Source organism: Polyergus mexicanus, unplaced genomic scaffold (genome assembly GCF_030449975.1).
Source record: "Polyergus mexicanus isolate NDT 795.1 unplaced genomic scaffold, iyPolMexi1.0 SCAF_4, whole genome shotgun sequence".
Taxonomy (NCBI): Eukaryota; Metazoa; Arthropoda; class Insecta; order Hymenoptera; family Formicidae; genus Polyergus; species Polyergus mexicanus.
Window position 1 is genome coordinate 8,178,100 of NW_027223324.1, and position 27,337 is coordinate 8,205,436.

The following is a 27,337-nucleotide window of genomic DNA, read 5'->3' on the forward strand; positions in this document are numbered from 1 at the left end:
GCATCCTTATTTTATTTCTACAACTCTGTAATCATTCAACCAATCAAAAATATTTCTCGGCGATAATACTTACTGTTCAGAAAAGTTTCTAATAAATTATTTATAATTATTAATAATTTAAAAAAAAAAATACATTAATCTGGTAATCTTAGATTCTTTGATGGCTTTAGAAAATTGATCCTTTTTTCATCGTTGAAACAACAGTTTATACCATTCATGTTTACTTTCGACTGTGAAAATGATGAGCAAGATTTTGATAACGAAAGATAACAGATGAAACCAGACAGAATGATTTTCAAAGTTATTGACTTTAAAGTGTTTTTCCAGTTTATTATTATCAGTCAGTTTGCCTATCATAATAATTTGTATGTGATATTAATTTCTTGCTTTTTATAATTTTTTATCAGTATTACGTAAAATGTGATTTTTGTATAATTACAGAGATCTTTCTCTCTTACGAGAGATTTTGAATAATAAAAAAAAATATATATATATTCTAATCCGTTAAAAATTCTAAAAAAAGAAAACACATTTCGCGCATCTGTCTAACAATATGATAGTCTTGATAAGCAAACTGATAAGCAATTCACACGACTGATTTTTTCTATTATATAAACATTGCAATTGATAGCAGCGTAAAACATGATTGCAATCTTATTAATCGCGTCTCTTATCTAGTAAGAAATCTTATCTAGTACGAAATTGCACTAATTAAGATATCGATGGAAGGAATCAAAATGACTCGTCAAAAACACGATGCTATAAATACATACTCAACATTCTTCTGGTTGTTGAAATAAATAGTCTTTATTACGAGGAAAATAATTTCTTTTCTATATTAAAAAAGCTACCTTAATATTGGTAATATTATTTTTTGTATTCATAACAATTTATTTTTATTAAAATAAATATGCAACTTGTTCCTCTTCTCTCTTTCAATCTCTTTGTAATGTCTTTTGCGTAGTCGCTTTGCTGGAATTACTGGAGGAAACTCGATGTTAGATGCACTGTAAAGATAACGTTCAGACTAATAGCGTGAAACGGAGAAGATTTCTGGGGACACATCTGTTTCGCGTTCATTCTTGTAACAGTATTAAACTAGAAACTCTCGTAACGGGATTGAACGGTCGACAAGTCAAGGATACTTAGTTGCGAGTGTTGGGTCGAGGATTTTGAGCTTTGTTACTGACGAGACACCGTACGCTCTAATCCTCTTCATTAAACGAGCGCTTTAATTTGAATGCCGTGATTGCAATCGTCGCGAGTTAGTTTATCGCGGGTTAGAAATTGAGCGTAACGATGCAAAACAATAATCACACGATCACTTTCATTCTTCGTCTTGTTTAATTAATTCGTCGTGTTTCTAGATTCATTTATGCTGTCATAATTCAAAAGCTATTACTATCTATTTTTACTGCATGAAATTAAATGAATATTATAGAATTTTTTTGAAAAATTGACACGTGAAAAACTTACGTATGAAAACTTTACCCAAGTTTGAAAATATATATTAACTTTGCGAACAAACTGAGAAATACTTGCGTTGCAATTGTGTATTATCCGAGATAAAGGTGATCAGATAGAATAACAGACGTTACTTCTCGAATATCTCACTGTTTTCATCGATTTTCGCGCAATTCACTCTACTCCCGCATCCAACGGCTGACCCGTACGCGTTAAAACTACTGAGAAAACTCGTTCTACGACTTTTCTCTCTATCGTATTTTCGAGGCGCAATGTCTCCCGGGGTAAAGTCAGTTGTTCCTTTAGCAGGTTACATTGAGATACTCGACGAATCCCGGTGGATAAAACCTCGTCTTAGTAGGGATGATGCTGCGAAATGGCCCCACAGTGGCCACGAATCGATTAGTTTCTGAAAGAACGTTGCCTCGGCACAAACCAAATTTCCCACCTCGTTTTATCCCGTTATTTCGAAATGCTAAACTTTGCGGCCGGTCTCGCCTTGATGTACATTTTGTAAACTCAAACAGAGAAAAACAGAAGAAAGTAAGTTGTCTTGAAAAAGCTTCCGAGAAAGTCATTTCCAAGTACTTCGAGTTCAATTATCAATGTAAAATTATGATATAGACGTGGTAAAGTTATGACTAGCTTCGAGAAATGCGCGTGAAAATCGGATTAATCTTCTGTTTATATAGTTAGAAAGAGAGAGAGAGAGAGAGAGAGAGAGAGAGAGAGAGGGGGAGCTTAAGTTAGCAAATTAAGTTAGGAAATTAATCATTATCTTTTGTATATCTAACGACTCGCCCAATTTCTCGATGGCGGAAAGTTTGTTGCGTCATTTGCGACCAATCGATTCATCGCGTATTAATTCTTTCCTGTTGTGAAAAAAATTCGCAACTTTCCGTCATACTTCGACATTAGTTAACAAAGTTCGTCCAGAGCTTTCTTTTTTGCTCACCCGAGAAAGTTCGTGTCTGCGGATGATATCAAATCTTGAATTAATTTCCGACATGATGTATCGCGAATCTATTGATCTTCTCTTGGAATTACAACATCACTGCATCTGCGAGAATATTATAAGATATAAAAAAAGATTCCAAAAATCGTATAATTCGGCTGTTGTAGTTGCCATAAAAATTTTACATTTTACGCCGAAAGTTATTGATCAACATCGTTATCGGTTTCTCGATTATTCTCGTAAATTTTATTGTTTCTCACGTTGATACTTCGGTTAAACGATAACGATGATAATTCGACTCGTAGTTCGATTCATAATTATGTTTCATTGCTTTACGACGGAGGAAAATGGAGCAATCTTATCTTGTTTAATCGATCGCTACTATCTGATTATTACTTTGGAAACGACTGGCGTCGGATTAACATTTTGATAACTGAGTCCCCCGCGACTCAATTTAAGCAGAGATAATATATCGTTTATTCACATATGAATTTTCCTTTTCACCAAAAGAAGTTTGAGATTTACTGCTTTATTTTTAAAATATCCGACACATATTAAAGATTAAACGGTTAAAATAAACTCTCTATACGGCGTTTCATAAACTTTTTAAGAAAAATGTTTGAAATCGGCAAAGAACGCGGCGTAGCTGAGAGAACGATCTAAAGAAATCAAACTGGGAAGAGATCTGGGAAGAATGCTGGGTCCCGCATTTCGCTTATACTATTCACTCTCTTCATACTATCGAAATTTTACAAAAGTCACGTTACACAAAAATATTTTCTTCGATCTGTTACATTTAATTTATTCCTTGCCGAAAGAAAAGCGCGCGTAAAATACTTTTTCCTAATTTATATAGGTAAATAATTTATTTATCTAATTTTCCTTCGCGACTTGGCACTTTCAGCGTCCGTATCTTCCACCCCCGTGGCATCATTTTCCATTTGGGAAAGGGGTATCGTCCGACGAAACGGATGCAGAAGCGCGGCCGTGAATCGCTGCATTATAGCCCGAAACGCGCGCATTCGCATTCGCACGAGCAAACCGCAAGAATTGCAGTCAGGGGAGCTTGAAAGTACGATGGAAATTAATTTGCCGAGCTTAACGAACTCCGGGGCTCACAAAGCAGCGGGAGGTACCGACGGAACACATCGTGTTAATTACATTGAGACCAGCAAGAGTACAGCAAAGACGGATTTTTATTTCCACGAATGAGAAAAAACATCACGACTCGTGTTTTCCAATATTCAGATTTACTGTTTTTGCAAAAATGCATACGAGAAATATCACAAGAAATATAAATATCTCTTATATGAATATAGGTAGGACTCGTGCAAATAACAAACTTGTTTAGCTAATGGAAGCAAATATGTATGCGGCGCGAATAAATAATTGAAAATAATCATAAAATATTCACTAACATACAATATATGTGACACGTTGTTTCCTGCAACTCTTGAATTTACTTCGTGATGTGTATTCAATTTTTTAAAAAGAAGAATATATAAAATATATATGAAAATATATGATAAATATTTCATTGTAATAATAATTTAATCAAATATTAATCTCGTACGGCCTTTTGTCGTGCTCTTCACAAGATCAATTATCATCATTTTGCGGTCTTCGAAGAGAGATGTTTTGTAACAAAAATTAATACAAGGATCATCTTCAGGGCGAGATAGCTGTAAAATAATAAATCGCCGATTCCTCGGACACGTGTCTCGAGAGCCGCGGATCACTGAGGATTACGAGACGCCCGCGCCCCGCTTGGAGATCGGTTGGGAAATTAGTTTCCGAGCTTAATAGAGTTTCGCGAGCGCGAAAGATGGGCACCGCCCGGAGGCGACGACCACCGTTCCGAAAGTTTTCGCAACTTTGGCAATTTTTTTCAATTAGCAGCGATTTTTCAACGACGCGCAAAACCTCGAGAAAATTCGATGAAAGCAGATTGCGCGCGTCCCCGTGTTCGTTGGGCTCCGCTCTACTTTGTGATTCCGACGTCCTAACGACGTTACGCGTATGTTGGGAAAGTCAAGCGACGTTATGAAAGCGTTCTTACCAGCTCTCGCCCGCGCAAACTTCTTTATTCCGAGAATACCCGCGGTCCATTCTTCTCCTCGACAATATCCTTTATGTCATTAATGGGTCCGCATTGTGCACGCTGTATCGCGGCCCGCGATGAAATGCGGCAAATGCGTCTCGGTGACGGCTATTTCCGTCCGGCTTCCGGCTCGATCGCATCGATGATTTACGAGCCCTGAAAGGAACCCGAAAAGATTGAGATCTTAAAGCCACATTCGTGAAGGATTAGCACAAGTCAACTGCAACTTGCAGTTATCGACATCTTTTAATTTTGCCGTTTGATAGAATTCTATTATTTTATTTTGATTCGAGGAAAAAGAGAGAGAGAGAGAGAAATATATCTATGAATGTGTATCTTGCAGATGAACAAGAATCGCAAGATACTCGCTATTGATTTTACGCGATACTTCAAGACTATCGAAGGGGTTACGATGATTTCGGAGCAACTGCGGCAGTGAAAAAGAGGGCGGATTGCGCGACAGAGACAATTTATTTGTCGAAGTCAATAGGTCGGTCGTGTTAAATCAACAGGAACAAGGGGAAAATTTTATAAACTCCTTCGTGTCAGATTCAAGGACGGAAAAAAAGCGACTCTGCTTGTTCGAAGACAGGTCGCGAGCGTAGACAATTTATTGAATATACTGGAAGACAAATGAAATCGGAGAATTCTGTCGTGAAATAGAATAATCTGAAACTGCGTTACTCTCTCGCGAGCGTTCAAATACCCATAACGTTTCGATATCGGAACGAGACGAGAGAGGATTCAGCGGATTCAAGAAAATCGAGGCAAAGCTCCTCTTTAACCGCGACAAATTTAGCAATTAATTATCAAGCAACGTTCGATAATTCTCATTTATGTTCCATCTCGTGATCCATATCGTGAAACTGGAGCGACTGCAATCAATAACGATATGATACTAATAAAGTTCTAATATATAACGAGTATTGCGTCTAATATGGATAAAATGCGGAGTGAGCATTAGATTTTATCGATTCGATAGGATTTGATTTAATTTATGATTATAATATTTGGCAAAGTGGTAAAGAGAGATTAATTAAGAATGGATATAAGTGGTTACGATAACGAAAATTACATTGTTTAAAGAGTGAAAATAATTACACGGGCCCTTACGCTGTTCTAATTTTGAACAGCGAAGATAAGAAAGTTCTACTCTGTCTCTTTCTCTCTCTACGATATAATCAACAAAATAAATATCAGAATTATACAGAGTAGTCTATCGAGAGCAGAATCTGAATAATTTTTCTATATTTGAAGATGCAAAGGAATAGGAGGGAACAATTTGTATGATTTCAAAGAACTTATCGCGCACTCGAAAAGCCCGCAATCGCGCGTTCCTACACTCGTGCGCGCTTTTCGTAATCAAACACGCAGCATCCACCGTCGATTGGATCGGATGGCCATGTGAAACGCCCCTCGTCAGTACTTTTTTCACTGGCCTAACGAAGTCTTGTTCGTTCGCGCTTTTCATCGCGCGTACTTAAAAGCGTCGACCGGGCGAGTTTTAACATCGTTCCTGACCGATCCCCTTTCGCGGCCGCAGCCGCCGATCGCTTCAACCTCTTAACGTCAAAGTATCCGATATCGCATTTGCATATCGGAAAAGTCGTCGATCCGTCGCGACGGCCTGGATAAAGTTTCGTTTTATTTAACGTATCGAGAATGCAAATCGACGTTTCCCTTTAGGGGCACGCGCGAAACGAACGAGGTGAACAAGACATCTCTCCCGTTAATAGGCTAGAGTGAATTCGCTGTTGCTGTTGATATTAATGTAGCTTGTAGAGGCCGATCGATTAATTAACGCGACTACCGCGATATCTAATCATTGTTTATATTGGATATTTCAATGCACAAACATATGATATAGTAGACAATGGTAAGGGTAAATAGAGGCGTTATTTGCGTTGCGATACGACTAACTGCACGAAACGCGTTCGATTCGAGAGAATTACTCATTTCCGAGTCCGATATCTCAATGACAAGAATCATTGCCCCTTATCTCGATGCTTTATGAAATTTACATGATACAAGATAGAGCGCCGAGGGTGACGCGAGATGCAAAAAATTAAATAACTTAAAAATTAATCAAACGTTCTTTTCGATCTTTACTTAATTAAATTACACGAGTCCACAATTATTGTAAAATGATATAATTTTTTATATGATTGCAGAATCTTTAATTGAGAATGCACGATGACGCAGCGAATTTATCCGTTGTCCGCAAGCCCTCGCGAAGGCTCACTGGATATTCAAATGGAAACGTACAAATCAAATCACTCCCCTCATCGGGAAAAGATCCTCTCGAGGTGTAAGTATTGATATCGTTAGAATGATCGCGTTTGCTTGTTCAAAAATTAGCTTTCTAGAGAATTTTATCGAAGAACGTAAGGATATTCGACGTAAGGAAGGGGGGAGGGAGAATTAAGATATAATACATTATACAATTGGGTTTGTAAACACAACAGTTTTTTAAATTCATTCGAAATTTGACAAAATGTTACCTGGTTCGCGATGTACGATTTAATCAATCTCGAATAACTTGATTGATTCGAATGGTTTAATGGCTTGTTGATGCTATGTGTCGTTGGCTTTATTTAATGTTTGCACGAGCTCGTATATATGATTTTGTTTTCTTCAATTTAAACGATTAATATCGATCGGCATCGGTGCAAAACGATTTAGTTATCATCACGTATACAAATATGTAACCGCAAAGTGATTATAACAATCACGATCATACCTTCATAGGAATCTATATCACATTGCGAGCATGTGAATCGGTAATGAATGATTGCTGCTGGATAAGAGAGAAACGAATTGCTTTTTGATAAGTTATAAAAAAAATTTCAAATTACTACTATATAAAATATATACATTATAATATATATAAGATTATTATACTTTCCGATTATGATTATACAAAGAATAATCTGATAAAGTATTATTAAATTTATTCTTTCGTATATCGCGCATCTTTCTTCGCGACAAAATATAAATAAAGAATGCTTTTAGGATAATAATATCGTAAAAGAAGTTTGCATTGATAACAACTATTTTATCAGCTACTTTTAAGCGACGAAATTAATCATGAGCACAAGTTCAATGAATTTCATTTGAGTTACGCGATAAAAATCGGCAACGAATTATTCAATTAACTTACAACTAGTGACGAGAATGTATTAAGAGGTACTAAATGTCTAACTTGAAATTTCGAGCAAAGACTGCTACTCGTTTTAGTTACTTCCACGAGAGCTGCGACTAAGAAAGTTTTCCTGAGAGGCGGATCGGTTACACAGGTCCCGCAAAGTATAGGGGGTACCAGTGCCGTACGTGAATTTTCGAATTAAAATCGTAATTAAAAGACAATGTATTTTGTTTTAATATGAATATTTAATATGAATATTTTATCATTTATTTAGTCCGCGAAAGAAATAAAATATACATATTTAAAAAAAAAAAAAATAATAATAATAATAATAATCGTATATCTGATCATGTTTACAAAAGTGATATTACGCTACTGATTATTTTCATGAGGCGTCCCATTACTTTTCACAATTCTCTATTTAATAAACCGTAAGATCGTCTTTGATGAATTACGCGCGAAAATTTACGGCGATTACTTATCGTCTTCGAGCATGCGTGGCTACGGCACTGTTATTACTTCAGGTGGCAAAGCTTCCTATATTCTGCGCCGATCGTAGATTTGTCGGGGGAGTTTCTAACAGCAATTACGTCGCTAATGGAGCCCCTACGGAGAGATGCCGGTCGACTTTTGCCAAAGTCTCCCATCCAGGACCGCTCTTCGGGTACCTGGGCTTTGCGACGACGTCGAAACTTCTCGCAGATCCTGGTTAGTTTTTTTGCGATCTCTCACCGAGTTACCCAAAAACTCCCTGCATTCTCGTCGATTTTTAAATTGCCGATTTACGAACGTTCCTTCATTCGATTTACGATTTTTAACCGAGGCAGCCTTTTTAGACCATTTGTCGAATGAGATGATTTTCTCAAAAAAGCACTGGTAATCTCTACTATCATATTGATAACAATCTCATATGCGATTACAAAATATATGTGATAATAGCTTTATCGGCTTCTTGGTGGAAAGTATGATAATCTTCCCTATACGACGCATGATGCAATTACAAGATAAAATATATAAAGATGTTTCGTAGATACATTTTAATCACGTTTTATTGCCATTTTATCTCAAGATTAAATATAGTAAATGACGATGACAAATTATTTTCAGCACGCTTTGCATTTAACGATGTCGGAATTTTATGTACGTGTACGGTATGTTGTATATTTCATTTCAGACACGCAACAAGACAAGGAGAGGGATAAATACGAAGCCGAATATATGCTACAGGAAAATGGCAAAGCAATGTATGAGCTTGTTACAGATTCTGACGTATATATATATATCTAGAAATAAATACGAGAGGCTGGATAATGGATCGTTACTCGCTGGCTTATTAATGTCTTAATACAGCTAGAGAAGACTCGCATAAAACTTTTACAGACTATAGTATATGGTTTCGTATATATAAGACAAATGTATGCTTTTACGAAGATGCTTTCGGTATCGAAACTTCGTCCCTTTTATCACTCCGTAAAAGTAACCGCGCCGTTTGTTTAACGCCTCTATTCTTTCCGTAATTGTACGCGCGATTTCGTGAAGAATATCTTCTAGTACAGTGATTCGTAATCTTGCAAATGCCCGACACACCGACGTAGATTCTAAAAATATATTTTCACGTCTTTGTGTAAATTCGATCGTGTTACTTCGTCCATAGACAACCATAGAAAATTGCATGAATTTTAATTGCAAAAATCTCGATTAATAATCGATCTACATCTTATGTTCGCAGGGAATTCGTGTCACCGCAAACGAAGGAGGAGGATAAGTCAGCCTCGCAGAAGTCATCGCTGCCACCCGTGCCTTACTATAAACTCGTGAGTTTTTATTGCGAATAATTTATGACATAACGCATGAGAGATGTTCCCGCGGTGAAAGCCGGTACATTTGAGAAATTGAAAATATTACAATCTTATGTACATTCTTCTTTTTGTTTATAGATTCTTCGTCGAAAATGTAGAGCCGCTTGCCCGAATTTTTTTTTTTTTTTTTTAAAGAATGTTAAGAATATTGCAATGTTTTGTTTTGTTTTTTTTTCTAAGGAAAAATTTAATTCTAATAAAGTTGAAGTTGAACAAACCGGAAAAATTTAGCGCATCCTACATTTCTATTTTACAATTAGAGCCGCGCTTTAAACGAACATTCTAGAACGATTGACCAGCGAAATCGTTAAGATATCTTCTGTATGATAAATGACAGCTGATGGCTCACCGCGAAAGAAAGATATATTATAAAAAATTTTCTACATTATATCTTAATAAACCCCGTGAATCCTTTAAAAGTTTAGCCTGAACAAAATTTTTTACAACGTTGCAAATTTAAATACGTCTCTCGGTTAATTATGATCGTTCTTGGTAGATAGTTGGTCTAGTAGTTAAGTAGTTGATCGTTCGTTAATCGCATTGTTAGTCAGGTATATTAATCTTGCGAGTTAAATCTTTCGGAAGCTGCAAATTCGCGCTGCTGAATCATTCAAGTACGAGCAAACTCGCCGTGCTGAATCATTCAAAAACGTGTTTGTATAACTTTTGAACACTTTTTTTTCTTATTTCAATATAATACATAATATTCTTTTTTTATATTTCTGCCCTCTAATATTTTTATAATTTCTATTATTTGAATAATTTCCATGTAAATAAAATAGTTGTGATATTTGCAAATTATAAAGTACAATATAATTATATATTTGCGAGGCTAAACTAATCATTTTATAATTATTTCAAACTTATCAGTTTCGATTTGCAACATGCGGCGAGTTGACGCTGATCGTCTTAGGATTAATACTGGGCTGCTTAGTAGGATTGTGTGTCCCAGTCGCTACGATTCAATATGGCGAATTCAGTACGCTATTAGTGGATCGAAATACGGAGAATCACGTGACCTCACCAACCATCATGATGCCATGGTTCGGAGGTGGGAAAATTTTGTAAGTAACATTCGGTCATTCTGGACCAAAAGTACATTTTTTGAAAGAAAGAAAGAAGAAAAAAAAAAGATATATGCATCATATTGCAAAGTACTTAAGATATTTTCCATTTCGAATCGCGGAAATAAAGTATTATTTCGTCATTTTAGACCAGCTAACGCAAGTCACGAAGAGAAGATGGATGCTTTGTATGACGATTCGATTGCTTACGGCGTGTCTTGCGCGGCGTTAGCGGCGATTCAATTCGTTCTTGGCATATTGATGGTCGACTTGCTCAATATCGCCACCTCGAGACAGATCTCCAAGGTGCGCAAGATGTTCTTGAAAGCCGTTCTTAGACAGGATATGGCATGGTACGACACGAACACATCGACCAACTTCGCCAGCAGGATTACCGAGTGAGTTCCCTTCCCTTTATCGTTATGTAGATGCGTCGCAGATAGGAATTCTCGATTTCAGATGCGAGATAACGAGATAATTCGATTAAATTTACCTCGATGGAAAATTCGCCGCGATAAGCAATTTTAATCCCCTTTCCCGCCGACAGATATTAATCAACTTTCGTGAAAGTCTGCAAGATATTCAGATACAAAATTAATGCCTTTGTTTGTTTATTTATAAAAAAAAAAGTACGGAAACCACATAAAACTTCTCATTCGTCCGACTTTCGAATATTTCAAAGATACTACCATCAATCTCATATGGGGATTTCATGGAGATTAACAACTTTGACGATATGCTCTCTCTCTCTCTCTCTCTCTCTCTCTCTCTCTCTCTCTCTTTCTCTCTTGTTTCCGCGGAATAATTTCAACGCGGATAATACTCTGTATCTTCACGCGCCGATGCGCCCTTAAAGAGGAGCGTTCGTACCTTGGATTTTCGAGACAGTCGATGTAAACATCGAGAAAGCTCAGACGGTAAAGTTCAGAAGGCGAAAATCGGCGTGTTCATCAACAGGTGGGCGTTTGCGAAACTCGAAAAGCCTGCTCCCACACACTGCCTCTGCTTTTGCTCGCATTACATCGTCTAGTGTAATTGAACAAGGTGCTCGTATTAAAAATTATTAGTCGCGTGACTCGCGAAGATGTTATTTGACGGAAGTTAATTTTTATCTCAGAAGAATCGATATCTCGTTAATTCGACATAATTCCTTCGCGTTTTCCTATGTCAGGCCGTAAAGATAAGAAGGAATTAATAAGAGATTGAGTTATTGTCTGCCGCGATATATCGTCATCTGCAAATCGAGCATCGCCAGCATGATACAGCAATATCTTGCGCAGAAAATCCTTTTACTATTTCCAATAATTGGTCATGAGCATCAATCGATCGATAATGAAGTTAAAGATTTTCAATCTTGTAACAAATGAATAGCAAAAATATAAGATAGCGATAATGCCGATAACGATAAACGCTGATAATTAATCTCATTCTTTCTAAAAAAAAATCTCATTAAAAATAGTCCGAGCTTCAAGTATATGTTACTTTAAAACTGAGTCATTGGTAGTTCGCTACGAATTATGTTTGAGATAAAATAAGATTACGCGAAGTATCAGAGTATTTATAATGTCAGTTAGTAATTATCGCGTTAATGAATATATGCAAGGTAATGTTATCCGTCTTCTTTACCTAGGGATTTAGACAAGATGAAGGAGGGGATAGGGGAGAAGCTCGGCATCTTCACGTATTTGACGACCTCGTTCATTTCTTCCATCATCATCTCATTCGTATACGGTTGGAAATTAACCCTGGTTGTACTGAGCTGCGCACCGATCATAATAATTGCCACCGCTGTAGTGGCCAAAGTACAAAGTTCTCTTTCGGCCTTGGAACTGGCGGCCTACGGTCAGGCCGGTAGCGTGGCCGAAGAAGTTCTCGCCTCCATAAGGACCGTCGTGGCGTTCAATGGCGAAAGAAAAGAGATAGAGAGGTACTCGGAGAAACTGATACCCGCGGAGAGAACCGGCATTAAAAGGAGCACGTGGTCCGGAATCGGCGGTGGAGTTATGTGGCTCATCATATATCTCAGTTACGCGTTAGCATTCTGGTGAGATGAGCATTATTTTGGCAGAAGGATACGCAGTAATATTTATCATTCCCACACATTCGTATACTTCGTATTTTGTAAAATTTAAATTTAAGTATCCTACGTATGATAATCGAAAATCTACTTCTCTAGTGACGTTCCGATAAAGTATTATTTTCACGCAATGAGCTACAAATTAGAAATTTCAGAGATTCATTACTCTGTTATTATTATATTTCAAACAATTATTTCTTAAAAATCAAAATTTTTTTAAATAAAATCAGCAAGTGTCATGCGTGTCGTAATTGAAAATCTAACTGTCACACTGTGATAAAATACAATTCGATTGTTTTCATGCAACGAACTATAATAAAAACGCGCGGGAATTAATTATTTTAATATTATTATTGCTAAATATCTTACTTTGTATTGTACTTGTATTTGTATATTATCCTATTTAACAATACGAGCGAAGTAATTTTTATCTTTCAAATACAATACAAAAACCACGAGATGGATAATTGGACACTTACGTTTGAGAGTACCGCTCGGTTTCTGTTTACACAGTGTAATAAAAAGGTGTTAGCTTTAGAGGACGTGTCGCGTTCCCGGCAAAAAACAGAGTCTCTTTTCTGCGGTAGGTACGGCGTGCAATTAATCTTGGACGATCGCCCGAAGGAGGTGAAGGAATACACGCCGGCGGTATTGGTGATCGTGTTCTTCGGCGTACTTTCCGGGGCGCAAAACATGGGCCTGACCTCGCCGCATCTCGAGGCGTTCGCGGTGGCGAGAGGATCCGCGGCCGCGATCTTCCAAGTTCTCGATCGCGTGCCGACGATAGACAGTCTGAGCAAGGAGGGCCGACGACTCGAGTCCGTCAACGGCGATATCGAATTCAGGAACATCGTGTTTCGTTATCCGGCGCGCAAGGACGTTCAGATATTACGGGGGCTGAATCTGAAGATCAATCGCGGCGAGACGGTGGCGCTCGTCGGCGGATCAGGATGCGGCAAATCCACCTGCCTCCAACTCATTCAACGTCTCTACGATCCGCTTGGTGGACAGGTGAGTAGCGAAGATCGTTGGATAAATTTATTTTTCGCCGAGATAAAAATATTCATTATTTAGAATCATTTATTCCGATAATATGACAGGGGGTGCGCAACGTAAAACCCATTAATTTGGAGCCTTCAATAATTTTCGATATTGCATCGTATTTTTTTTTTTCTTTCTTTCTAGAAAAGATTTGCTTTAAACTGTCTGATGAATCTTTTAAGAATGATGGCATATAGTGACACGGTTCGCGCGATATGACATGTTAATAACCGCGCATCTAGCATCATAAATGTCTTGGGAATGTTTTTTTATCCCCTCGCAAAATTACAGTGACGTCTGAATAAAAATGGCAAGACACTTTTGCGACGATAATTTACTTGTTATTGAGAAAATAATTTTTTTTAAGCGCATGTCCCCGTATTATATTTTCCATGATCAAGGTAGGATTCGTCGAAGGTTTTTGTCGAGCATCGTCTCATCGATATCAGTCCTCTTATTCTGTTTATCTCTTCACAACGGGACATAAAATTTTCACGATGAAAAACCACCGTATTCGCGCAAGAAAGGATCGGATATCGTAAAATTACCGCCGCTCGAACGGAGTCGAGCACGTTGCGTGGTGAACGGGTATCGTAGCAATTTTATTGTTAACGCAGACGCGATTTTTATGACGGCCCAGTAGTAGTTGCGGATACAATAAACATTCGAATGCAAACACGATGTGTATTCATGTAATAAACATTTTTTACGCGCTCTGAATCTTTACCGCGTCCCACTCTTACAGACTTTTAATAAGCAAGTTACGTTTAATATTAAAATGTCGTGCAATAAAATATGATAATAAGTAATTATCCTATTAGCTCTTACATTTCCGCAATATATATTTTCTTTTATCTGACTCTTTTTTTGGATAATTTTTTTATATTTCCCTTTTTACTAGTTTCGTGATATTATAATATGTCTATAATTTATTTTAATCTTATTATATTATTGCGTGATCTGATACGTATGTGAAACGACAACGTTAATCAATTAAAGAAAAAAAAATATATATATATAAACATTAATTCTGAGAAATTATTCTTTTCTTAGAAATTATGATAATTAGAAGCGATGTCTATTTTTTTATATAAGCGCGACTCTTCCTTTCGTCGCTCGACTATTGATTCTCGCCTCAACACGCGCGCGCGTGTGTGTGTTGTACATGTGCGAGAGACAATTTCCAAGAGTTTCCGTATTTTTCTCCGCAGGTGCTTCTAGACGAAGCCGACGTGTCGACGTTGAATGTTCAATGGTTGCGCTCGCATATCGGCGTGGTCGGTCAGGAGCCGGTGCTCTTTGACACGACGATACGGGAGAATATCCGCTACGGAAATGACAGCATTACCGAGGAGGAGATGATCAAAGCCGCGAAGGAAGCGAACGCCCACGACTTCATCAGTAAACTGCCGGAGGTGAGCGCCGTCGACCTTTTCTCGTATTCCAATCGCCCCCTTTTCCCGGGATTATAGTTTCCTTTCGGTCGCGCGAGTTCGATTGATTCAACGGGAAGTTACAGAATCGACAGATACGTCGGGGCGTCAGCCGATTGAAAACCCGACGAAGGTATTGTCCACTCGAATTTGATGCTTCCGTCAAAAGCTTCCTTTACTTACATGATACATTTATCAGTCAACTTCTTGCACTTGCAATTAGGTAAAAGTACAATTTATAATTATAAGCCAAACGAGATTGCTATTATTTTTCCCAAGTCATAATATTTAAATTTCTTACTTAGAATTTTTTTGATAATTTGCAGAACAAATAATTTTACGCATAATTCATTATCTGATGAAATTTTTCCGGCGCAATTAAATGTAACGAGATAAAGCGATAAGTAACGGACCGACGAAATGATTTTCCAGTTACGAGAATAATTTCCTGATTGGATATCGCTCGCGCGCACGCGATACAATGTGTTAACGATAGTCTCAGGTGTGCCTGGCAGTCCGCGTGGTACGCGCGCAAACAGGCGATAAAACACACGTGTTGAAACCGTGCACGAAGCAAATAACATTATTCGAGATTACGCCTATGTCAACGATTTAGGCGTTTATTAGCGGATTATCGGTGGATGAGTTCGATACTCGCGACGATTCTCCATTGGATTCGCTGCCGCGTTTGCATTTAGAGCTTACATCCACACGCGCGTTACGATTTAAACATGTATCTTCCGCATATGGCTGCAAAAATGTGTCCTGCACGAAAGGAGTAAATTTATTATCGTTGTAAATAATCGACGGGCCACGTGTCGCCGCGATAATATCTATCGATATAATATTCGAATTATTTCCATCGAATTGAATCGAATGTAAATACATTTGATTATCTTCAAATAGTAGAATTCTTCGAATTATTGAGGAATTCTCGGTCTCTTCGAAGCATTTTTTTGTCTTTTTATTATTATTAAAAAAAAAAACAGGCTATATAGATTCGAAACGAGAATGGAGAGAATGCCGTTATCAACGAACGCGTGTCGCAGCTTGCGAATTTATTAAATCGCGCATCCATATGCACCGCAGGTGTGACACGTTGTTTCGCCCTTGATTAAATAACCGTTATTTCAAACCGCAAATCGCTCGAAAACTGCCCTCGGACAATTGACGGCCCGATACCATGTTTGGTATTGCCCCCCTCCCCCCCCCCCACCCCCCGTCCCCACCTATGAATCCGCCAACGACATAATTCTCTTGTGAGTTTAAATAAAAGTAATATATATATAAAAAAAAAAAAAAAAAAAAAAATCGTCAGACAAAAACTGAAAATAGAAAAAGAAATATTTTGGTCAAAGAATTATAAAGAAATTACGTCGTTGGCGTAAAAAGATTTTGTTGTATGCGTTTTTTGTAAATATTTGTAATAATTTTTAATTAAAATTTAGGATTAAGAAAATTTAATTAAAATTTAATTAAAATAAAAGAGAACACACAACCTATCGTGTGAAAAATATTTGAAGAATTAACTTTTTCTTAGAAGAATTTATTTCGAAATACGCTTTTATAGTTTTATAATAATAATAATAATATCATTTTTGAATTTAGGGATACGATAGTCCAGTGGGCGAGAGAGGCTCTCAATTATCGGGCGGGCAAAAGCAAAGAATCGCTATCGCGCGCGCATTAGCGAGAAATCCGGCGATTCTTTTACTGGACGAGGCAACGTCCGCTTTGGATGTTCACAGCGAAGCCACTGTGCAAAGAGCTCTCGACGCTGCTGCGAAGGGAAGAACGACGATTATAGTGAGCCACAGACTTTCCACGATCACAAATGTCGATAGGATCGTGTTTATCAAGGACGGGGTTGTCGTCGAGCAAGGTACTCATGAAGAATTAATCGCGCTCAAAGAACATTACTACGGATTGCATTCCACCCACGCAAATGCTCAAGCTAAAGGTATTTTCATAATATTGTATGCGTATCGAGATATTATTATGAACATTTTCGTACATTGTTAATTATCTGCCTGTTCAATATTAGACAAGGCCACGAAAGCTGCCGCCAAAGCTGCGGTAACAAGCCCGAAGATGAAAACGAAGCCGCCGCTGAATAAGCAGTTTTCAACCATGTCCTTGCATTCTCATCGATTATCCCTCGCAAGATCCGAATCCTCACAAGAGGAACTTGAAGAGCACGAGAAACCTTACGATGCGCCCTTAACGAGGATATTTGCGCTTAACAAACCGGAATGGCTACATAATCTAATTGGTAATTTCTAGCTAAGGAGAAAAAATTAGTAGTAGCGGTAACTAATAGCTTTTGTTGATAGCTAAGAGTTAGCTCTTTGAAAGAAAATATAGAAAGCAAATATATCAAGCGGTAAAAAAATATTTACAATGATAGAAAATAAAGAGAAGAAGAAATAATTTTAATTTTTTCCCTTCTTAAAATCTTCTCTCTCCGATATGGCAATTGGAGCAATTTATTATTCGCAATTATATTCTTTTTCAGGATGTGTCGCGGCGACGACGGTAGGCGCATCCTTCCCGGCCTTTGCCGTGTTGTTCGGTGAGGTATATTACGTGCTAAGTCTCCAAGATCCGGATGTCATCACTAGGAGGACCATCAATTTCTCGATATTGTTCATCATCGTCGGCGTAGTGACGGGTATCGGCACCTTCCTGCAGATGTACATGTTCGGCTTGGCCGGCGTGCGTATGACCACGCGGATAAGGAGGATGACGTTCACCGCGATGCTCAAGCAAGACATGGGCTGGTACGACGAGGACACGAATAGCGTGGGCGCACTTTGCGCGAGATTGTCGTCAGACGCCGGCGCCGTTCAGGGCGCGACCGGAACTCGCGTCGGGGCCATGCTACAAGCCTTCTCGACCCTCGTCATAGGAATCGGATTGTCCATGTATTACACGTGGAAGATGACGTTGGTCTCGGTGGTGTCGATTCCTCTGGTGCTTGGCGCGGTCTTCTTCGAGGCGAGAGTGATGGGCGGCCAGGGTATGCAGGAGAAGAAGAAGATGGAAGCAGCTACGCGAATTGCCGTGGAGGCGATAAGCAACATCCGCACGGTTGCCAGCCTCAACAAGGAGGAGCGCTTCTTCAACAGATACTGCGTGGAACTGGACCATGTCGCCAAAGCGACTAGAACCGGAAGTAGATTGAGAGGCGTCGTGTTCTCGTGCGGACAAACCGCACCCTTCTTCGGATACGCCATCAGTCTTTATTACGGCGGTTACCTGGTGGCCAGGGAAGGGCTCGATTATGAGAAGGTCATCAAGGTTTCGGAAGCGTTGATCTTCGGCTCGTGGATGCTGGGCCAGGCGCTTGCCTGGGCGCCCAATTTCAACACGGCCAAAATTTCCGCCGGCAGAGTCTTTCGGCTACTCGATAGAGTGCCGGAAATCAGCTCGCCACCGGAATCGGAGGGGAAGGATCTGGATTGGGTGAGTTCATCTCGATATTATATTTAGCGAGTATAAATTTGTTTTACGTAAACCGCGGATACGCAGCATGTATTTCGAGAATCGCGTACTTTCGCTTTATCGTGCTTTTGTGTATTTAGCGCTGATCATCAAACAAATAATATTTGCGAGATTCAAGTGTACAATAAATTCAAATTGCGATTCAACCCATTAAACTGTTAAAATGTTTAATATCGAATAATAATAAAACTACACAGAATATAAGACGAAGATTTAATTAATTTTCGCCGAAGAAGAATGGAAAATTCACTAAAGAATGCAAAAGTGATAAAGCAGCGATTTAGTGTGCTTGGAGAATTAGTTCTAACTTTTAATTAGTTTCTTACAATGTTAATTGAAATTTACACGATATTAAACACAGCATTTAAATTCGTTACAGAATCGTAAAATTGTTGAATCATAAGTCTTTTGGAGATTTACTTTAGTGCACGAATCCAACAGTTATATGAAATCCAAAATGATTCTTTTTATCGTGCAATAATTCCTATTAAATAATGAGATAAATTTGGATAGGTTCTACCAAATAATTAAAATAAAGTCAAATTAAAATTAATAAAAATAAAAATTAATAAATAAATGAAAATTAATCAAATCACAATCGAAGAAATTCTTGAATATCCTATGGAAAAAATGGATTTTCTATGAATATTGGAAAATACCAAAGGATTAAATTAAACCCCAGCCTGTTTTATAAACATTTATATAAATATATTTTAGTCTTAATTTATTTTATCTATCCAAATATTTTTCGATTCATTTATCTGTTATCTTGTCACAAAAGTCTATTGCATAATGAAACTTCCATATCGTATGTAATTATTAATGAGAGTTTGAAAATTTATAATATATTCGATAAAAAAGTTAGATACATAGGACGTAAACAATTTTGATAATCCGTCAAGTGTAAATTAATCGAATGATTATCGCAACGCCTTGCTATGAACATCGCTGATTGCCGGATACAAGCTTAAGCTTCAAGTTCTGTTTCGTTTGCAGTGCAACATGTTTACGAATGCGAAAACCGAGATGCTTATACAAATGCTGTCACATCTATTAGAAATTTACGGTTGTTTAATAACACAGCCTCAAGCAACGTCTCGTTAATTAATGTTCGAAGTGTTCGAAACTCTGGATTCCATCAAACTTACATCATATCCAAACATATTTTAAATAAAGTATAATATTTGTTAAAAATATCTTTTAATAATAAGTCACTCAAGCGCGCGATTATATCAATCTTTTCCCACCATTAAAAAAAAAAAAAAAACACTCTTTCACTCTTTTTCTCTATTTTTCGTATTTTTTATATATAAAACTTACGGACGTCAAAGAGAAGACAAGCAGCGAATAAAACATAAGATTAAACGTGTCAAGTCCTCCGGCTAACTAACGGATCGCTTTGTGTTGTTGCTTTACAGAAGGCAGACGGTCTCATTCAATTCTCGAAAGTCGACTTTCGTTATCCGACGCGACCAGAGATATCGGTGCTCAAAGGATTGAATTTAATTGTAAAGTCGGGACAGATGGTGGCTCTCGTGGGTCAGAGTGGTTGCGGAAAGTCCACTTGCATTCAGTTGTTGCAGCGGCTCTACGATCCGCTCGCCGGCAATGTGACGCTAGACCGGCGTGACATCGCGTCGGTCTCGCTGACCACGCTCAGGTCGCAGCTAGGCGTCGTGGGACAGGAGCCGGTGCTCTTCGATAGAACGATAGCGGAGAATATTGCCTACGGCGATAATAGTCGACAGGCGACTATGGATGAGATCATCGAGGCCGCCAAGATGTCCAACATCCATAGTTTCGTGACTTCGCTACCGTTGGTTAATATTAATATCATTTTTATAATACTCTTATTACGCATTTAAGTAAAAGATATAATTAAGAAATAAAAATAATTAAGAAAAAAAACGCGAACCCCCTTGACTTTTTATGCTATTTTAATGTATTAAACTTAATATTTATATGGAATATATTTTTTTTTCATGTAAAATATATGTAACGCAAAATACCGCATAAACATTAAATTTAATAAATTAAAATCAAGAGATAAAGAGATCAAATGAAATCAAGAGATTTTACATTAAATACGGATACGGATTAGAATTATAATCAGCCAGTTTCAAAAATTAATTGAAAAAAAATTTGAGAATAAACTCGTCTAGATAGTAAGATATATATAATAGATTAATATGCAATATATTGCGATTGTTTCTTGTATATGAATGAATTCTATTCTTTTTGTTCAGGGTTACGATACGAGATTGGGAACGAAAGGTACTCAACTTAGTGGCGGGCAAAAACAAAGAATAGCGATAGCACGCGCGCTATTAAGAAATCCCCGAATTTTGCTATTAGATGAAGCAACTTCAGCTCTCGATACTCAAAGTGAGCAGGTAAGAATGGCCACGATATTCTTTTGTACGAGTCTTCTCTTGAATGATACTCTTGAAGAAGATAACTCGTAAATAATTTTGCGGATAATTTTTCCTTTTTTCTTCCCTCCTCGATATCAATTATTAAATAAGTATTAGCCTCGAATAACGATTTTCCGTTCTCAGCAATATAAAATCTCGTAAAAACGAGACGATACGGACGCTCATTTCGCTCAAATAAATCTATCTGTAGATTGTTGCGTAAATATTTGCAGAAAGTTATTTATATACAATATTAATCGCATAAAGCGCTTTATTTAGGCTCGCGATGCAGAACAATTTCTGTCCGAAATAAAATGTGTTTCGCCATTCGCTTTCTCTATCAATATTAATAGAATATATATCACAATCGGAATTATATTGTATTTCGGCCCAGTAGTGAAAACGAAGATCGACGAGCGACAAGAGATTAGATTCGATTGAAAATCTTTTGAAGAACAGAATAGAAAATATTATCATTTTCGCGAGGGTGTCAATCGGTGACAGATAATCAACGGTCGTCGAAAACGAAAGCGACTCCCATGTACACTATTCGCAGACTTCTCCCGCAGATTTTCATCCGTATTCTGCCGGCGTATATTTCCTAATGCCTTGCTGCAGTCGTTAAGAAAGTCTGTTGCGTTCTCGCCGTGCGAGTTTACGTCTGCTTTAATTGGCGAAAGCAAGGGAAGATATGCTTGCACCCGCGGACAAACTTGTTCTTCTTTTATTGCGGCTTCTGAGTTCTGTTGAGCAACGAGTCAGCAACGAGTTCTTGGGTCTATTTGTTCCAGCTGCACTTTTCTTATCTTTATATGAAGCAAATGTATATTCGAGCTTTGGACAGTAAAGAAAAAAAGAAGCACGAAAAGAAAACAAGTCTTTTATAATGCGAAGAGAAAAGTTTGAATTTTCTTCGTAAGTTGCTTCAACACAGCTATAAATATTAATCTTGAAACCTTCAAAAAAGTATTTTTATTAATGACAAAATAAGAATGTGAAAGTAATGAAATGAAATAAATAAGTTATTGATAATTTATTGATTTTCCTACTTTTGTGTCGAAAATAGGAAAATCAAAATAAATCGCATCACATTTTTAACGAAGAAGAAGAAACTATTGAATTAAACCGTACAATGTACGGTATAAATATCTCGAAACTATGTTGCAAACGGAACTATTTCCGATAAGCAATAATGAACGCGATAGTCGGCGGTGCTGGATAATAAATATCCGAATATTTACGATATCGGGTACACTTGACTATCGATTATGCGGACGATTTCTCTATGATGTAAAAATCTAAACTATCACATTTTCTTACAACTGTTTTGTGATTGCGTAAAAGAAAAAGACCGCGACAATTGACAACATGCCGGATAAATATTTTTCTTTTCTTTTTTCTCCATATTTCTCCTCGTCTCTGTCAATCTGTCGAACGTCATTTACGGTATTATCGGCGCTAACAATCGGAAATTCTCGATTTTACGAGCAAGCGGTTTCTCCGATCGGAAAACGGCTCGTCGTGGCGAAATGAATTTCACGGCAACATTGTTACGCGCTGGACCCACCCTCGGAACATAATATACGTGTGCGCCATCCCTCCTTTCGTGCGTTGCCGATCCGTGAAACCAAAACGGAAAAGTGCTCATGTTCGATTAGCTTCCCTGATTTCAGCTGCGTTTCGCATTAACACGACTGCTCTATATTAATTGTTTTACGTTTATAAAATTAATTTTGGAAAATGTACTGACAATGGGAGAAATAATGTACATCATCCGGAAACACAAGGGACAGACGCGCACGCGCGACGTTGTATTGTATTATTAATATTAATTGTTTTTGACTATTTCACTACCGCGTGGCGTTCACATGACGTTCCGCTTCGTGTAACGAATCAGCGTCACGCATATGCGATGTATGGTACAGTATGATACGATTATTACAGTACATACGTTTAAGTTAAAATTTATATCACATGCTGTTTTGAAAATAAACGGCATAAACAGTTCGTAATTTTTTGACATAAAATTAGATGTAAAAAAATCGTGTACAAGGATATTAATTAATCTTAAAGCTCATACGGTATGTCTTGAAAAATGCCAATTCACTTAAAACTCTACTGAAACAGAAGAAGACCTTAAGTAGCAGTTATTCAAACAATTTTCCGCGAGCGAAAACTACATCTCGTAATATATTCCTTTCGCACATAATCTCGCCTCGATGATCAAGATGTATAAAGACCGGTAATAACCGATCGTCGTTTACGTTTGTCATTTCCGTCGTTGTCGTCGCGCGCCTACGACGTGCCCCCGAGAAGCATGCTGTAGCATTTATCCGACATTTTCTGCGAGCAGATCGTGCAAGCGGCCCTGGACAAAGCCATGCAGGGCAGAACGTGCATCACCATCGCCCACCGTCTAGCCACCATAAGAAACGCCGACGTGATCTGCGTGCTGGACCGGGGCACCGTGGCCGAAATCGGCACCCACGACGATCTGATGTTGGCCGATGGCCTCTACGCACACTTGCACACTGTCCAGGAAACCTCCATACAGTAGAGGGATTAGATCGCTTTTTCCTTCCATCGCGAGCGATTCGCTCGTTGATGGTGTATCGTGTTCCATTCGGAAACGGGAGATAATTTTATCCGAGCGAGCGGAAAACGAAAGAAAGCACGAGTCCTATTGTCACGATAGTTTCACCCATTCTTTCATTTACATATACACACAAACGAAAGTACGAGTAGATTACGGTAAGAGTATCAAAAATTTTTCACGAATGTGAAATTTGTATTTAGAAATTTTGCTAAATAATTCATGTGATTTGTTTCCAGAACATGAATTTCTCGCCAATTTCATTTCTTTCTCTCTCAATTTTTATATATCTATTATTCTTATTCGTATTTATCGCTTCTTCTCTCCTCCCCCAATCTTGTAAAAAAGATTTACAGCTAAATGGAGTAAAGTGCTTCTTTTGGCGATCGCGTTACTTCGTTAGGTATCGTACTTTGCGCATCTACGTAACGATATATCTTTTTAGACGACGGAACGAGACATTATCCATAATGGCAGGCGACGTAATCAACTTTACCATTTCTGCGCCCCGTCGTCGTTCGTACGCGTCAACCTTCCTCCGTAGCGTTTTCTCAGGTGATAATATTTCTCGCGTATATATGTACATAAACATACATACGCACGTACATTAGACGAAGCTATCATATTTCGCGATGAGAGCTGATGAATTTGACTATCTTTCTCCCGGATAAAAAAAAAAAAAAGATTCAATCGAATGAACAAAAAGAGTCTTTTCGAGACCGTTGCTTTATTAAAGGATTCAATAATTTATTGGTAGCCTAACAAGTTGTTTTAGCCTATTGAACGAAAGTCGGTACAACTCAATCTCAATAGATGCAATTAGCCTAATTAATGTTATTGATCAACGTCCCTCGTATCCGACGAAGATTACATAGGTAGCATCAAATCGATCGGTTTGCGGGACGTAATTCGTGTAACAAGACATACAAATGGTGACAAGTGTTTCAAGCTATGGGATGGCATGGCATAAAAGCATTTCTCTGTCGTTGCAATTTTGACAATGCCGTAGCAGTGGCGCTCTAATGATATAATGATATTTCTCTCGGAATAATAGTATTCGCTCTCCGCGTGACGTTCTCACGCGTTTCTTTATTTCTTCTCTCCAATCTGAAAAATTTAAATGTTCATCTCTATTCCCTCGCAGAGAAAGAGAAAGAGAAATTCCTTTCTCGTTCGGATATATCCGGTATAACATCTAACGAATTCATCCAGTGAAGCAAAATTTCCAATTCCGGGGGGACGTAATAAATCGTCGTCGGCTTCTTTGTACCGGTGCCTTAATATAATTAGATTTTAATTTAACGCCGTCACGTGACGGAGAAAACAAAAGCGATGAGAATGATAAAAGATACATACTTGGCACATTTGTTTATGTCCAAGGAGAAAATACTCTCCTCCTTCGCCGAGAGAAGGGAAATATACGTATCCGCGAGCATGTGCTGAATTCGATCGAAGAAAATTATGTAAAGTAATGCTCATGTATGAATAAACCAAAATTTATTGCCGCAATAACAGTTATGTGTACGGCTGGGAATAAATAAAATAGAATGGGAAATCGTATATTTACGAGAAAAGACGATTCGGCGTCTAATAAGAATCCGGCTTCCTTTGTACGAAACGACTTTGCCCCTGTGCGAAACGAAAATCAATAATCGTGAAACAATAAACGATTCTTAGAATGGGGCGGCAATTGACTTCTCGAAAGCGATCTCGCGTTCTCCCATAAATAACACGTCGCGACTGAGTCATCTCGCGATTATATTCTACCAATATACGTACTTAGTGCCTTCTCTCCTTTAGGCTTAAAAGATAATGAGATTCACCGGCACGCGGAGGCTTATCGGATTTAGTGATGATATATATATATATATATATATTCGAAGGGAGTGCGTGTAAAAAGGTCGATTTTTCAGAATTTGTGCTCCCGGCTTAAGGGAGCTACACGCCGTGTCTAAGACGTCGTCGCAATTCATTTATCGAACGATAATACTACGCAAACACGTCGTGGTTGAATATAAAAGAGCCACCGTTACTAATCCAGATACACAAGTCATTGAAATGTATAACCAATAACTGTTAATTGTCGAATTTAAAGATCGAATAAAATGATTAGATTAATATTTCTCAAAAGACTTTCCATAGAAAAATCTCTATCAATTTAAAGCAAATTTGATCATTAACTTTTACAACATTTATAAAAAAATAAAAATTGATTATCTTACATATTTTTATATTAATAATATAAATGTAAGATAATTAATTATTTAGAATTATAAAAATAATATATATGATAAAACATATATATTATTAAATTATACTTTTCAAAAAATAATTAATAATATTGTTTTCGCTCATCAAAAAAATTATTAAAATCAGAAAAGACGACACTTCGCAACTCTTTCGAGATTCCTGATTCACATTTATGCTTAACATTGCGGCCGCTGTTTATAAACAAAACTTAAGAATAAAGATCTTGTGATAATTAAAACAGAATAAAGATCAACTCTCGCTTGGATCTATGAAAAAAATTCGAAAATTAGCGTAATTCACACAAGAGATGAAACCTGAATGCCGAGCTGTGTGTATTCACAATGATGTTACGTCATTGGAGGATGAAATATTACAGTTTTTGTAAAGAGAAAAATATGATTGTAATGTAATAATAAAGAATGATATAAAAAAGAATGATATAACAAAGGAAAAACACAATCTAATATTACGTTACTTCCTTTCTTCTATTTACTGATACTTTTTCCTCTTTCCAATATTTTGTTCTGCATTATTGTTCGTAAAAAAAATTAATTATTCAGATGGAAATGATTTGTAAAGAATATTATGGACATGAGCCATCCTTCATAATTCCGTAATGAACTTGATATCGATGCTTCTCCAAAGAAAATTTAATGTAAAATATCTAATTACAAGAATATTTAAAACTTTAGAAAGTTAAAGACTTTTCTCTCTTCTCTGTAACAAATAATAATTCTATACGGTAAGGTAAATTATCGGATAAATCGATCTTAAGTAGCGTTCTTTGCTTCGAGAGACAGTTATAATTTTTTATATTGTATACATACTTGTGTGGCGCAAAAAATATACATATTATGTAACAAGGAAAAAATATGTTTATCTCGTCGTTTACCGCTTCCGTTTCGTCGTAAGAATACTTATATTACTATACTTATTTTTATCACACATATTTATATCCCGGTTATCTATATTAATATGAAAAAAAAAAGAGAAATATGAATAGGACAAATTACCGATTAACGAAGGTACTTTCTGTCATCTGCGAACATCAGTGACATTCCGCGGTAAGACAAGTCAGAAATTCAATTATCATTTCCCTTAGGGTTCGAAGCACGACGTTTTTTTATTTCACTCTATAAAATTCGTCTGTCATAAAAAAAAAATGTCTGTTAACTCTTGCGTGCAAATGAAAAGAAAGACGAGCATATGTATTTTATCACCGCTGTCAAAGTATCATTGTGAGGGAAAAGAGCTGTATATAAGGTTTAAGAATTCGGAAAGAATAGATAAAGGTAGTTGACGAAGGGACAAGAAGTAAATATCAAGTTTGACGGAAGATGATGACTCGAGAGGTACGTATGAGAGAAAAGAGAGAAAATAGAAGAAGGAGTTCGTCAAAGCTAGAGAATTTGCAAAGTTACGGGATTCTGCGGTGAC

The 27,337-nt window shown here is 37.4% G+C and overlaps 1 protein-coding gene and 1 long non-coding RNA gene across 10 annotated transcripts in view; one reads left to right on the forward strand and one right to left on the reverse strand.

The window, feature by feature from the left end:
• Window positions 1-26,333, forward strand: part of Mdr49 (Multi drug resistance 49) — a 54,281-nt gene extending 27,948 nt beyond the window's left edge. For 4 of the 8 annotated variants that reach the window (XM_070294670.1, XM_070294669.1, XM_070294671.1 and 1 more), the window contains 14 exons: window positions 6,692-6,828; window positions 8,840-8,909; window positions 9,395-9,479; window positions 10,395-10,588; window positions 10,738-10,986; window positions 12,219-12,632; window positions 13,253-13,676; window positions 14,918-15,121; window positions 16,748-17,099; window positions 17,184-17,411; window positions 17,655-18,604; window positions 20,062-20,463; window positions 20,890-21,036; window positions 23,411-26,333. In XM_070294670.1, the coding sequence (XP_070150771.1) occupies window positions 6,714-6,828; window positions 8,840-8,909; window positions 9,395-9,479; window positions 10,395-10,588; window positions 10,738-10,986; window positions 12,219-12,632; window positions 13,253-13,676; window positions 14,918-15,121; window positions 16,748-17,099; window positions 17,184-17,411; window positions 17,655-18,604; window positions 20,062-20,463; window positions 20,890-21,036; window positions 23,411-23,614 (4,038 nt within the window). In that variant the 5' untranslated portion in view covers window positions 6,692-6,713 and the 3' untranslated portion in view covers window positions 23,615-26,333. Of the gene's footprint in view, window positions 1-6,691; window positions 6,829-8,189; window positions 8,374-8,839; window positions 8,910-9,394; window positions 9,480-10,394; window positions 10,589-10,737; window positions 10,987-12,218; window positions 12,633-13,252; window positions 13,677-14,917; window positions 15,122-16,747; window positions 17,100-17,183; window positions 17,412-17,654; window positions 18,605-20,061; window positions 20,464-20,889; window positions 21,037-23,410 lie in introns of those variants that run through there. The other 4 variants (XM_070294673.1, XM_070294674.1, XM_070294675.1 and 1 more) reach the window with 3 other exon arrangements.
• LOC138932646 (uncharacterized) overlaps window positions 1-27,337 on the reverse strand; it is a 199,878-nt gene that overhangs the window by 41,957 nt on the left and 130,584 nt on the right. The gene's annotated exons all lie outside the window — the stretch shown is intronic.